Consider the following 15558-nt stretch of genomic DNA (forward strand, 5'->3'; position numbering starts at 1 on the left):
ATAAAGTATAGTTTTTTCGATAAATTTCCAACGTGGGGCAAATAATAAGAGAAAAATAATTCTACTCCCACATCTCCTTTATACTCTTCAAAGTTCAAAATACTCCCATCATCTTCTTACGTGGGATAACACGACTCAATCTTTTTCCACTCAATCTAGTTTGTGGATTCTATTTGAATTGATATCCACTTTTGAATTAAATGTTACAAATCAGCAACTTTATAATGCCAATTACAACATTAATAACTTAAATCCAAAAGTTTGAAAAAAATGACGCTTTTAGTCCTCCTACCAAACGGACGCTTAAAGATGGACGAAAAAGCTGGCATTCCATGTAATCATCGATGATCATCTGTGGCTCACATGCAGATTTTTCATTCATTTCTCAACGCCCGTTTGTCAAGAGGATCAAAAGTGTCATATTTTTCAAATTTTAGGACTTAAATTGCTGATTTCGTAAAGTGTGGAACTACAACTGCAACAACACGTATCTAATGGACCAAATATGTGATTTTGCTTTATTTTTGAAATACTAATATCTTACAGGTCACTTCTATTTAAAGTAATTTTCTATTAATATGTCTGAACATTTCTTGAAGCATCTGGAAATGTTATATTTAGTAAAAGTACAACATTATTAAAAAGTAGCAGCGATAAGACAAAACAAAAGTGTCAGTGATAAGACACAACATTGACACATTGTAACTACCAAAATCCACATAGTGGAAAGTTTTAAATAAAACGTTCTAAGGTATATTATGTGTATAAATTTCTCAAATCTATAAATAAAGTAGTTTTTATAAGCGTTATTTGTATTAATACTAGCTGTCGTGATATATCTGTTCTGTACGTATTAAATAAATAATCCGTCATATTATAAATTATATTATAAATGAGAGTAAAATATATACAAAAAAAATAATTATCAATTAATGAAAATTTTGAAAATTAAGTTGAATATGTTAATTATCTTATCAGTTGAAAAATATTTTTAACATCATCGAAAATTGATGGGATTGTATCATTAACAGCCGAATGCAGAGTGTCGTTTCATTTTATATTAGTATAGATATAGAAATACGGATAAAAGAAAGACATTTTTCACTCATAAATGGTATTCTGTGATACCACTACACAAAGTTTTTGTTGTGTTGATAATACCCTTAAGTTATTTTTTTTTCTTTTTTTGAAATATGATTTGTTGGTTTATATATTTTCTAATTTATCAATATGTTTTAAAGTGTGAAAGATTATTTATTATATGTATGTAGAAACGGCGTGCCACAACGACTAATATTTTTCTACACTACTATAACAAAGAAAGACCATTTTCATTCACAAATGACGTTTATAGCATCACTACACCAAATTTTAGAATATCGGTTATACCTTAAATATTTGTACCATATAATCACCTATTTATTTTAAATAGTCCAGATCATCTTTTAGCTCCCAATGCAGCAACATTTTATCATTTACGATTACTCCAGTTAATCACTTGATTCGTTTTTAATTATACATTAATTTTAATTTTGAAATCACTGTCGTATCTATGTAGTTGGAAGAATTGCACTTTTGGTCCTCCAGAATAAAGTGTGTCGCACTTTCGGTCCCACAGTTTACAGGTTTAGCACATTGGTTCTCATAGGCTAAAAGTTGTAGCACTTGTTGTGTAATATGATAAAAAATTATAGCATTGTTTTTGTACCAAATATTACAATTTTTTAATCTATTAGATCAAATATGTTAAACTCACAGACTGTGTAACTAAAAATACAACATCCTTTATTATATGAGACCAAAAATACATTTATTTCAATCTTATTTCCGTTTCATACTAACATTTAATTAATAGTTAGCGTAAAAAATTTATCATACAAATTAAAATTTTAACCTATTTTTAAATTAAATTTTCTAGAATTTTGAGATGTATAATTATTTGTGGGGAAAAATATTATTTTAGTCCGCTAAATATGTCCATTTTCGTTTAGGTCCAGTAACTTACGATATTGCTTACTTTTAGTCCTCCATATTTTTGGATAATTTTACCCCTATGAGTGCATATGGACTAAAACTGTCTTTTAAAAGTTGCATAGGGGTAAAATTGTTCGAAAATCTGTCAAAGGACTAAAAGTAATCAATTTCGTAAGTTATTGGACCTAAACAAAAATAGATATAATTATCGGACTAAAATTAAAATTAGACATACTTAGCGGACTAAAATAATATTTATCCCTTATTTGCGTGCAAGTATTACGCTGGCCAGCTAACAGATTAAATGAAACAGAAATTCATAACAGTAGAACTTTGTCTTAGGCCCCTCTCCTCATGAAGTAAATAGAAAGAAAATCCTTGCTCTGTTACATGCACGCTTCATCAAAACCTGACGAACCGCCGCAAAATCGCGAACAAACACCTCCCTGCCTGTGTAATGGAAGTGGAATCGAGGAAATGGGTGGTTTTGGTGGCGACGACATGGATTCAAGCGTTTGTGGGCACAAACATGGACTTCCCGGCGTACTCCACCGGCCTGAAATCCGCCCTGGGCATATCGCAGGCGCAGCTTAACTACATATCGGTGGCCTCCGACATGGGGAAGGCCTTGGGGTGGTGTTCGGGGCTCTGTCTCTTGTATTTTCCGGCGTGGGCTGTTTTGTTCGTCGCCGCTGTCATGGGACTCGTCGGTTATGGCCTCCAGTGGCTTCTCCTTCTCGACATCCTCACTTTGCCGTATTTCCTGGTTTGTTGTTCTTCCTCTCTGCTCCCCCCCCCCCCCCACACTTTTTTTGGATTAAAACGGTTATAATTGAATTGTATACAAATGTCCACTTGTCCGACGAATTTGAACGTATGACCTCGTACTTGTTCATGAAATATCAATTTCAGCCGTTACACTAAAACATTATTGATTATCAGTATTATTTTCTGAGAGTTATTGAGTTTTCTCCAAGTGTTGAAACCTATGATGAACCCCACACCAAGTGTAGAGCTGCTGCAAAAATTGTTGTTGGTTAAGGGTTGGTGAAGCATCATAATGTATGTGGCCACCTACCAAGCTACTTGGGCATAATCCCAAGAGTACGAATATTATACGCTTGTTATATTATTAATTATTTTTTTTTAATTATACATCACCTCACAACATATTGCACTTGTCGTATAATTGACTTTGATTCGACTAAATTCAATATAAGTTAGAATTTTCCGACGTAATAGGAAATTAGATCTTATAGACTTTAATTCTTGTGCACAATCTATAATATAAAATATTTTTTTTAGTATATAGATGGTGTGAATTTTACAGATATAATATTATTTTTGCAATATAAAATCTGAATATTTATATATATGTTGGTGTACCTAATAAACTAATAAAGAGAGTAGTAATTTTAGTTGGATGGGGTAGGGCGTAATTGAGGAAACGACAATGGCCATCAACTGCAGCAAATAAACAAATATGGGTTGGTTGGTCATGTTTGCCTGTTAAGTGAAGCAAAAGTGGTTGGTTAAAAAAGTGTAAACAAACTCCAATATAAAATTATAAGAATATTATATTTATTATGTAATTGGTTTAATGTTATTAAATTTGATTTGAATAATAATTTATATATATATATATATATTAGTTAACTCGTGCCGAGGCACGGGATAATTGTATTATTGATAAAAAAATATAAATAATTTAAAAGATAAAAATAAATAAGGTATATAATTACCTAAATAAAAAAATATTTTATTTCATTAAGTGGTACAATAAAATTAAAATATAAAGCTACCATAAAGAAGATATGTGCTTTAAGAATAAATAAATAGAAATTTTAAATAATTTAAATTAAGGAAAAATAAGTATTTAATAAATAATTTAATATTAAAATTATTAGAAAGAAGAGAGCAAATGGGAGGGAATCTTCAGTTTTGGAATCACATGATAATATCTTTGATTAATTATTATGTTAATGCATTCTTTTAGTGCAATAACTGACAAAGCAAATTAGTAAAGTTATAGATCAGGGGGAAAAAAAAGGAAAAATGTAAGCAATTATCTTGTGATATCGTAAATATGTAAATTACCCTCTTATAAAAAAATAAATAGTGATTTACCTCCTTATATTTTTTAAAATACAATAATTTACCCCTTATGATTATTAAAATGAAGCAATTTACCTCCCTGTATAAGGAGGTAAATTGCTTCATTTTAAAAAGTACAAGGGGGTAAATTGCTATATTTTTTTCATAAGGGAGTAATGTGCTCATTTTCAATATCACATGAGGTCAATTTCATAAGGGAGTAATGTGCTCATTTAAGAACAACTCTGTCAATTTTATAAAATTTGATGTACATTAGTAAAAACTATTAAATTATAAGGGTAAAAAAGTAATTCGATATGTATGAGGCACACATTAAGTAAATGCAACCCACCACACCATATAACCTCCAACACTACTATAAATACTAAAATATTAATTTTTTAAGGGAGAACGCTATTCATTGATTGATACTTTTTTTCTTGAGAACTGCACTTTTTACGGAAATTGCATTTCACCTGGTGTGTAATTGTATCGTGGTAAAATTCCTGATCTAATCTTTTAACAAAAAAACCTCGACCACATCAAAAAATTCTTACTTTCACCAATTGAAAAACAACTACATGGAGAGAAATGTGAGGGTGGAAAGAAAAATCGCAGTGCAAGTGTAGTGTAAGATTTCACAGTTTTGTGATTGAGTTTTGTGCTGTTTCTAGAGACCCATTATTTATGATTTTACAAACATTTTATTCTCTGAGTGATTTTAAATATTAAATGGGAATATTAGGTGAATTTGATAAAAATTGATTTATTATTAATGAAAATTTTAAAATTGTTTAATTTTCCTAATTCATAATCCTGAAGTGATTCTCTCTTTGATGATTAGATTTTTTTTCGTAAACACTAATAATTATAAAAGAAAAAATTGTTATATTTTCAATAAATATACATATTTTTATATATACTAATCTATATTTTTGCTTGCTATCTATATATAATGTTAAGATATTTTAGATTATTATATATCAAATATTAAGTAATCATATAAGTTCTAAAAATATCTCATGACATCAAAATTTTAGAATAAATTACGAATCAAAAGTCCAAAATAAGTTGATTAATAATTGGGTCACCAATTAAAATTCATAACAAATTTGGACTTTTCATATATTTAAGACGATAAATTTTCTTGTCTTGTAATTATTTTTACAGATGCGGAATTTTATGCGGAATTTTATGCGAAATAAACTTAGCCAAACACCCTCTTAGTCCTATTCCATGTTGCCAAACTTTTGCTTCAAGTGTCGAATTAGTGTGCAAATTACTGACAAAGGAACAACTTTGATGATCTTTCTGATTTCTGCAGGTACTTATGTTGTCTTTGCTGGCTGGCTGTAGCATCTGCTGGTTCAACACAGTATGTTATGTCATCTGCATCAAATATTTCCCAGCGAACAAGGCTCTAGCTCTATCACTCAGTACAAGTTTCAGCAGTCTGAGTGGTGCCATGTACAACCTCATTGCTAACTCAATTAACCCCAATGATCACAAACTCTTTCTCCTCCTCAACGCTGTCCTTCCGTTGATCACATCGGCTGCGGCCCTTCTCGTGATGATCCGTTACTCACCTCCTGATGCCCCTCCGCTTGACGGCACTCACCATCATGACACTGCCAACTTTCTTCTCTCGACTGCTGTGGCCATTAGTGCAGGCCTGTACCTCCTTGTTCTAAATTCAGTGTCATCAGATGTAACTGTTGCCCGTCTCGTCTTAACTGGAGCTATAGTTTTGTTGGTACTTCCCTTAGTTACACCTCTAATGGTACCGGGAGTTGTCAACATTAGCTTCCAACAAGAAGACTCGAGTTTCATTTTGATTGATAAGGATCATAGGGAGCTCTTGGAAGTGCAGATGCAGAGCCCTAACGGTTTCTTGGATAGGGACTTGAAAAAGGAGGATGTTGACAACAATCCGCTGTTCAAAGACGAACGGCCAGTGGTGCTGGGAGAAGAACACTCCACTAAGTTGCTCATTACTAGGCTGGATTTTTGGCTGTACTATGTTGCATACATGTGTGGAGGAACAATAGCACTAGCTTACAGTAACAACCTGGGCCAGATTTCTGAATCGCTAGGTTATCATTCAGATGTTCGCTCACTTGTTTGTCTCTATTCTGCTTGCTCATTCTTCGGCCGCTTGCTTTCTACTGCGCCAGACTTCTTGCGAGAGTAAGTATCTGAACATACAACTAAAGATAATTACGTACACTCTGAAGTTTGGACATATAATGGTAAACATCCTTTTGTTTCGGAAATATATCAAATCAACCTAAAATAACTTGATGCAGTTACATTTTTCTGTAACGTAAAACATGGCTGCATGAGGTATTAACATAATTTTCCATAATAGAGGACCTCTGTTGTAATATACACAAACTTCAAGGAGTGTATAATTATCCTGACAAGTTCATCCATTCCTATGATAACACAAAGTTGATAAGTCAGCTGGTTTTCAAACTATGCAGCAAAATGTACTACGCAAGGACTGGATGGCTTGCTTCAGCCCTTGTCCCAACCCAAGTTGCATTCCTTCTGCTTGTTTCATCAGACAGTAAAGCAGCACTGACTACTGCCACAGCCTTGATTGGACTGAGCTCCGGTTTCGTTTACTCAGCAGCAGTCTCAATAACAGCAGAGCTATTTGGCCCCAACAGTGCTGGAGTCAATCACAACATTCTCATTACAAACATCCCACTTGGATCACTAGTGTACAGTCATCTTGCAGCTCTAGTTTACGAAGCAAATATAGGAAAGTCAGATAAGGTTGTGTCACAGGATGGATCAAAGGTATGCATTGGCTGGGGTTGCTACCATGAAACCTTTGTATGGTGGTGGTGGATCTCACTGTTGGGTCTAAGTTGTAGTTTATTGCTCTCCCGTAGATCTAAGACTACCTATGACCGGTTGGAGAGACAAAAACATAGAACTCATTTTATGTTGTTGAGACCCTTTCCATCGAGCGATGGATTTTGAGGTTTGAGCTCAAGTAAGATTATACTTAACTTGTAATGTCCAAGATAACTATGAAGGGAATCCCCCTTTTTAAGTCCTGTTTTCTTGATATTGCAGATTTATCAGAGTGCAGGAGAAAACACTGCAAGAATACAAGTTTTGTGCCCTCTAGTTCCTCTTAAGAGTAAAAGATTGAATGCAGTTTTTTAGCTGTAAAGAGCACATATACTCACCTCCAAGTGTGCAGAAAAGGCATGGAAGACATGTGAGAGTCGGCTGTTCGGTGAAACATGAGACACCATTTGGATCGATATTTGTGAGACGAAGATTTGAACAGAATTAACAGCAGATGCAAGCCCAGAACATGAGCTTGGATCATTCAACTCAAAAAGCTGAGCCGATCCAACATCAAACATTTTTGTATACGGAAAATTACCCCTGAGGATATGAACTTTGAATCCAGGAGTTGTTCTGCTGACAGATCTAGTATAAGTGAAGATCACTAGGATGTATAATTCAATATCATAGTGGCAACAGAAATACCAAATGAAATCAGTTCTAAACAAAGATAAATTTTCTGAGACGATGTTTCATCTGCAAACCAGATTTTTATCGCCTTCGCCTATTTCAGGAGTTGAATAGCAGTCCACACACATGGGTAAAGTTATTTTACAACCCCCATTCCTTATGGGCTCAAGGAAGTCATCCATATAATGATTTATATGAGATATCAGAGCAAAATATGGTACAAATAGCCAATTGCAATACGCAACTGCATTTATGCATCACATAGAGTATTAAACTTTCAGGCCCCAGCCAATATTTGTTCCCCTGTCCTGATTCCTGATCTATCTGAGGGGAAAAAAGATGAACTCCTAACACCAAATCCTACAGACTAGAAAGAAAGCAAAACCAGATCCACAGCAACAACTAGATGCTGAAGAAAGACAAGCTGTGCAAAACCACATATGGAGATCATAGTTGAAGGCTATATAACAGTACCTTCTCTTCTTTATGTTCTCTGTTGCTGCACTGACATCCACTCATAAATGTTGAGCATCCACTGTTAGGCTTTTTCTCCAAAGTGAACCCATTTTTTTCTCCTCAGTCTAGGAACATGCATCTCCTTAGTTAAGAAGTTAATTTGGCAAGACAGACGACAGACTTTATCAATCAAAAGCAAATTTCAAACTAAACGAAAAAGGACTACAGATGCAGGGATAAGAATATTTGCACCAGACATCTCTTCTGATTCTTGAACTATTAAAAATATATCAATTGTCACCAGAACAATTCCATTAAAACACTTGAAATAGAACGAGATCGTGCTGCCTTTCGCAAAAGCTGGCCAAGAAAATTTCAAAAACAATGACAGCAATTGAAACATATATTTAGCAGAAGCTATGATATATATATCCAGGAAAAGAAATGAAATATCCTTTTAATTAGGGTAAAAATGATAATTCCACCATACTTTGGAACCAGAAGCCTAATGCTAGTAACCATGTTACAAGCGATAGTATTTTCCAGTTTTACAGCCACATAAATTGATGCAGTGTTAAGAATATCCATATTTTAGCATGATTCCCAAACATTCGCATCTTAAATGCAATGTCTAGTGAAGAAAGATGAGAAACATTTAGAACTCCTTAAGCAGAAGGCAATAGCAAACAAAAATTCCTAACAGCTCAGAATGAACAATGAAGTGACAGAAAAGAGCCCAGTTCTATGGAAAAACAACATGAAATTTAGAACACATCCTTCTAATTCTTCTTCTCTTCAACCTTTGGTTTCTTAGCCGTTGCCTGCGAATACAAGAAAGTACCAAAAATAGCAATAGCCGATCCAAGCGCGTTTAGTGGCCGAACCGGATTCCTGAAAACCAAGACAGTAGCAATAATAACCACCACTCTCTTCATCGTGTTACCAACGGAGAATGAAAGTGGGCTAATATCATCAAGGGCTTCGTATGAGGACTGGTTATAGAGATGATAAAATATTCCAGACAGCATCACCCATAGGTAAAATGTCGTCGGCTTTCCAATGGTCGCAATAGCCTTGTGGTATCCTGCAACCCACTGAGACCCTTCCACAAATACGGCCACGGGGAATAGATACAAAAGCGAGATTATACTAATCCAACCATACAAGTTCAACCCATTAACTTCTTTGAAACTCTGCAAGCTCTTCTTGGAGTAAATGTTCCGAAGCACAAACCCAACATTACTAATCATAGCACCCCAAAGACCTTCAAAGTTGAAGGAAACTTCAGTAATGGCAGCCAATGAGCAACCAAAAACAATGGGGAGAATTGACAGCCAGACTGATAAAGGATATGAATCACCAAGAAACGATGAGAAAACAACTGAAAACACAGGCTCCGCAGATTTGATCACATGAGTGAAAGAAACAGCCACTTTGGAGAATGAAACACATGCTGAGATGTGGCCTATAGTGTGGAAAAGTGCAGGTCCAAGAAGCGCAACAATAAAGGATTTATCAATCTTTGGACAAGGCTGAAGCTTCAAAGACCAGAGGATAAACATCCAAACAGACCCACAAAACAGCTGAAACGATGCAAGAAGCCATGGATATGGAAATATATTCAGCACCTTCTTATTGTAAATATTGAAAACAATATTCTGAAAATACCAGAGCCCAAAAACAACAGCTAGCTTGAGATTCTTGTTTGGCTTCGAGACTTCAATTTCACCATCCGGGCTGGATTCTTGCGGGGCTCCAGCGGCTGCCCCGAGCGTCTGAGATGAAAATCTTGAAGAAACTCCAAAAGGGTGTCCCAAGAATCTCCGAAAATCCAATCCCGATTTAGAGATCTGGCAAACCGGGTGGCTAAAACTCGAACTGGAATACCCGAACCCAAATGAGGAACAAGACGCATTTCTTTGTTTCTGAGTCCTGTTCACAAGATTTGGATCCAAAAGCGGTGCATTAATGGGGCATCTACCCCTGGATTTGGAGACAGTGACCTTTGAGGGTGGAAGAAGGTTTAAAGACAGCATTTTTGCTGATGGGATTCACAGGTTTCTCTCTCTCTCTCTTTTGCCTCAACTGGAAAGAACCCAAACTAATGCGGGAAAAAGCCTTATAAATCTATACAAGAAAACACATTGAAAACAAGAGGTGAATGCACTTACCAACTACTGAGCAGCAGCAGCAGGTCTAGGTTCTTTGCACATTTATATTCACACAAAAATCATTAGTCTTTTTGTTGTATTTATTTATGTTTTGTGGGTTTTCTTTGAAACCTTGTCTCAATCTGTCTGACCGAATTTCATAAATTAAGAAACCAAACGCGCCGCACGTGTCTCGAGAGAAATAGGAAAGGAACGGCGTCGTTTTAGCGTGTGTTGTTCTTCAAGTGGCGCTTATCAGCTGACCCCACTCATCAGATAGTGGTAGGTGGAGACGGGAGAGTATACAATACCCACAATTTAAGTGAAACATTTGATTCTCTTTGAAGCGAAATTTCAGTGGGATTGTGGGATGTTTTCTCTGTCCCCTCCCCTCCCCTCCCCTTCCCCCTTTTTTTCTTTTTAAATAAAGGGTATTTTTCATATTGATGACAATGGAATGGGTTTGGGACACACCGAAACTCGCCCCCACTTCGTGAAACCTCACCCCCTGTTCCCTTAAAAACCTTGCCCCACCTTGCCATCCCGCCTTGGATTGCCCTATCTCGTCCCATCCTATCAAATTTAAATTTTTATTTTTTAATTAATTAATATCAATTTAACTTCAATAATTTAACATAATTTTTTTATATAATATAAAAAATATATTTTAACTAATATTTTATTTTTTTAATAAGTAATATTAGTTTAGGTTTAAATGCTTTAATATAATTTTCAATAATTGTATAAGACAAATAATACATTTAAATATTTTTTTTCTATAAGTAATACTAATATCGTTGTAGATTTAGGTAATTTAACACAATCTTTTTTATCTAAAATAAATTTTATAGTATACATAATACATTCAACTATTTCTTTGGTATTTTATACGGATATATGAGAACTTATTTAAAAATTTACCTATAATATCAAAATTTTCTATTAATAAAGTATTACGTATGAATAAATAAATAACAAAAAATATTAAAAAAATAGACCGGAGCGTATCTGTGGTGGGTTCTGTACAAAACGTGTAACTCGCCCCGAATCCGACCGAATCTAATATTTTAGGACTCAAATCCAAGCTCAATAATATGAGTAATAAACCGGCCCTATCTAGGACGGGACTTTGAAAAATAACGTTCAATTGCAATCCCTAATTTTTTACTTGGCTCCTTAACTATTATGCATAATTTACTATGAAGTACACTCAACATCTTAAATTTTGATTATATTTGTTTAGTTCAATAAAAAGGTAAAGAAATAAAATAAATAATTCATCAAAATTAGTAGAATTAATTAATTTTAAATGTTTATAAACAAAATTATTAATGAAAATCTATACTATCTGATATGTACCTAAGTCTCGCAACATATCAAATGATCTTTACAAAAATTTCAAGATTAATGAGGGTCTAACCTACAAAATAGAGGTTATCACTCCAATGCTTAAGTGAGTAACGATTTTTCTAAATGAAATAAAAGAAAACTTAAAATAATATGAGAATAATGGTTGAATCTGTTGATGCGGAGATAAAATTGCATGGAGTACAAAAGTGAGCTTGGAAATATCCAAAATTCGAGAGAAAGGAGTGTGAGAATGTGAGAGACTTGTTACAAAATGATTGTATGTCATTGGAAAGTTGTATGTGTTAGCTAAATAACAAAAAAAAGTATAAATTATATTTTGTCATCCGAACTATACTCATTTTATACTTTGAAATTTATACTTTTTACTATGTCAACTTGCCATCTCAACTTTGCAAAATTTCTACTTTACCAAATATGATCGTTTTTTTTACAGATTTTATTATCGAAAAAATATCACATGTTGTGCATACACGTTCTTTTAAGTTGTAGCTGGGTAGCCTCCGATATGGCTAGGCTATTAAGTCAGAGATGGGCCTTGAGACGGAATCAACTACAATTGGCCTATCGCTTCTGTAGACTATTCCTGGTGAGTTGCCTACCCGAGCCCGAACTCGCTTAAGGGAAAAAGAGCAAGCAACTGAAAACATAAAAAATACCAATCGAACAACCCTTAAATATCACATGTAAATGGCATGTGGTTTTTTTGACAAAAAATTTGATGGAAAAATAGTTACAAATGGCAAGGTGCAAAATTTCGTAAAATTGATATGACAATTTGACACACACACACACACAAAAAAAAAAAAATTTGATACCAAAGTATAAACATGGTCATAGTTCAGATGAAAAAATATAATTACAAAAAAAAAATTGATTCGTGATCTGGACTTATTTGGAAAGAGTTATGACCATTTGAACTGTCTTGTTAGGTCAACCAAAACAATCCAGGAACCGATTGGCCTGCTGCTTGAAGAGTTGATTTCAGCCGAATTACTTGAAATTAGTTGAAGTATGACATGTCACAACATATATTATAATATTAAGTATAGGCCCCCTAAAATAATTACTTTTGGTGTCTAAAATGTATAATTTCAAATTGCCCCTCATAGTAAATATTTAAAAAGGAATAAAATGATTTAAAAAAAGTGAATTTTTCATCCTAAAATTTATTTTATCAAAGTAATTTCTCCTTTCCATTTTCCTATCCCATCACAATGCATGCAGCCGACCGTTCAAAAAAATCCACTACCTATGTTCCCATCCTCACTACCGTTGGTCACACTTTTCCATTTAGCATGAATCCCACCATGCCAACTCTAGTATCATCAGGAAAACTGAAAAAATAGGTCCATTTTTTGGGATTGTCCACGAGCCTATCAGAAATTAGGATTTGATCATTCATATTAATACCAGGAACCTTACCCACGGCCTCATAAATTGCTGCCCATTTCTCCCCTTCTAAGTAATCAACAAACAATTTCTTGCTTAACTCACCCAAGACGTGCATTTGTACTTTCACAGAAAGGGGACACAACATTTGTCAATCCATCATCATTTGAAACCTTTAATCCCTTTCTTTTCTTGGATGTACTAGTACTTTTCCTATTTGAGTAGTGGACTGTAAATTAGGATCATGGTTTACCTGAATTTCGTCTGATGTTTCCGTGTTATTTCCTACGTATCCAAATTCAAGACACCATTCGACACTGGAAACGTAGTAGTCTTGAGTGTCGACTTGACCAAAATTTGATTTCGCCACTTGGACAAACTCGTTTACGGTTTCTAATGTGCGCTCACCATTAGCTCTGTGCTTGTCAAAATATTTCACGCTACGCTGGGAAAAAAGGGGCCATGACTTGTAGTGCATTGTCCTTGTGGTGCGATTGACTTGTCCAACAATACAGATAATGCAGGAAATAGTGTTAACAAGAAAAAAGTAAGGGGTATAATGCATGTTGTACTGTGCAATTTCTTGAAAAATAATTTACTTAGAAAATCAACTTTACCTTGCAGTACTCATCCCAAACATCCTGTGTGTCCACCGTAACCATGCACCTGTTCTCATCCCATCCCAAACCACTCTTGCCCACCATGCTTACTAGTGTACTATAGTACTTCTTCCAAATATGAATCTTATTATTGATGTGTGGTTCGGCCCTAAGATCCGTTAGGAAACTGTTTGCACATTAGGGCCTCCAATTGGTTCAAATATCCAACTCTAAACTCATTTTCGCATTTCCAACTTGTACTACATATGGTACGTAATGCATTCACTAGAGCCTCTTCTTCACATTGGGTCCATGTACGTCTAGTCTTAGTCTTATCTGAATTTGCCTTATATCATCTTGGTTTGCTAGTTCCTTCCTCATCCAATAGGTTCATTTGCAAAGGGACGTAATTTCAAGAAATCATTTAAAATGAAACCATGTAATCGGGCACTATGCATTAACATAAAAAGAAATATCAGATAAATGAGAAACTTGGCAAATTAAGAGGGTTCATTTATGGAAGAACTGTGATGAAATTAAATTCACACATTAATACATCCAAACATTGGCAAAATTAATAGCTAGTACAACAGTCTTGGACATCATAATTAATTAAAAATGACAATAAATTGGAAAAGTTGGCCTTCTGCAAAGATCGTTCAATGACACAACCATTCTGTATATATATTTGAAGCTAGCTCCTCATGTCATACGGTCCATGTAGTAGTTGTTTCAATGGAACTGACAAAGTTCGTATTTGGAAGATCTGTGTTGTTTCGGACTTCAAGAGGAATTCACATTCCAACGGGTTATCATGCATATCCATACGTATGTAATTGTGCAATTGACAACAAGTAATAATAATACTTTTTGCACGTCAATGGAGTAGTACGAAGGGCTTCGCAAAATTCCCCATCTAGTTTTTAGTAAGCCGAAAGTGCGTTCTATAACATTACGTGCCGCTGTGCAATGCATATTAAATAACTCAAGTGCATTTTGGCCCACCACCATCACGATCTCATTCTTTTAAATGATATCTTACACCACTGTAAGGGTGAGGAAACCTTCCTCGTTAGCACATCCATTGTCACAAAGACAATACTTACCTATAGATAAAATATTAGAATCTAAAACATAAAAATTACGAGGAAAGTAGATAACGTAATTGCAATTATTGTGAATAGAATTGAATTTAAATTAAAAAATATTGGTAGGCACTTTCAGTCCAGTTGGTCTACTAACAGCATCATGCAATACTCAACCATCGGCGACACTTCCCTCCCAACTAGACAATACGTATGTAAGCATTCCTTTAATATTACAAACACTAAATACGTTTAAACTTCTTTAGCCCTTGCAATTACAGTAACACCCTTTTTCAAAATTTGATACTCGTACTTCAATGTGCGTCCCGTCTAGTCCCCAAGACATCCCTATTAAAATGAATTACAATTAATACTTTAACATTTTGAATAAACAGAATCAATACAAAGTCTATGTTTTAGACATTTGAGTAACATATTATGGCAAGAAAACTTTTTTACCTTAAATCATCATCAGCGAGAATCTTGGCATCTTTCACTAATTGGAGTTGGATGAGGTAATAACAATGGCTGCAAACGGAGCACAACCCTCAAAACCAAGTGAAAATGCTTACTGATTGTTCGATTGCTATGTATGAAGTCACGCTTGACCATACAGTTCTTCTTGTGGTGAGCAAGCACACTAAAGAATATTGCAACTTGTTCCGTAACAGTAAGATGTCTAGTTGCTAGTACACCAACCGAGGATTCTAGGATTCGACAGAGACGACCAAATGAATTTCTACTCATGCATAGGTTATCCAGGCATTTCACATCACTAATTTCAATTATTTGTTTAAGATGCTTAACTTGGTCGGGTATCCTAATCTTTATGTTGTACCGACGAGTACCAACTGATCTAATACTCTGACATTGACATTGTCGGCGTCGAAAAACATACCAAAACAAGTACAATGCAAAGGTAATCTCAAGGATTATAAGTTG

The 15558-nt window shown here is 34.6% G+C and overlaps 2 protein-coding genes and 1 pseudogene across 3 annotated transcripts; 1 reads left to right on the top strand and 2 right to left on the bottom strand.

Moving 5' to 3' along the window:
- The first annotated feature begins 2270 nt into the window (after positions 1-2270).
- Positions 2271-7203, top strand: LOC105173396 (protein NUCLEAR FUSION DEFECTIVE 4). Of its 2 annotated transcripts, XM_011095115.3 has the most exons (4): positions 2271-2740; positions 5393-6255; positions 6552-7072; positions 7156-7203. In XM_011095115.3, exons 1-3 carry the CDS (start codon positions 2432-2434, stop codon positions 7057-7059), a joined length of 1680 nt encoding a protein of 559 aa, XP_011093417.1. In that variant the 5' UTR covers positions 2271-2431; the 3' UTR covers positions 7060-7072; positions 7156-7203. The 2 variants fall into 2 exon arrangements, with proteins under 2 accessions (XP_011093417.1, XP_020553405.1); XM_020697746.2 differs by having other exon boundaries at positions 6552-7203.
- Positions 7204-8657: 1454 nt separating this feature from the next.
- LOC105173398 (Nucleotide/sugar transporter family protein) lies at positions 8658-10261 on the bottom strand. The gene has a single exon (XM_011095117.3). It carries the CDS (start codon positions 10056-10058, stop codon positions 8802-8804), a length of 1257 nt encoding a protein of 418 aa, XP_011093419.1. The 5' UTR covers positions 10059-10261; the 3' UTR covers positions 8658-8801.
- Positions 10262-12819: 2558 nt separating this feature from the next.
- LOC148785074 (uncharacterized) lies at positions 12820-15363 on the bottom strand (annotated as a pseudogene).
- Positions 15364-15558: the final 195 nt, after the last annotated feature.

The sequence above is a fragment of the Sesamum indicum genome, linkage group LG11 (assembly GCF_026168435.1).
Source record: "Sesamum indicum cultivar Baizhima isolate 11 linkage group LG11, ASM2616843v1, whole genome shotgun sequence".
NCBI lineage: Eukaryota > Viridiplantae > Streptophyta > Magnoliopsida > Lamiales > Pedaliaceae > Sesamum > Sesamum indicum.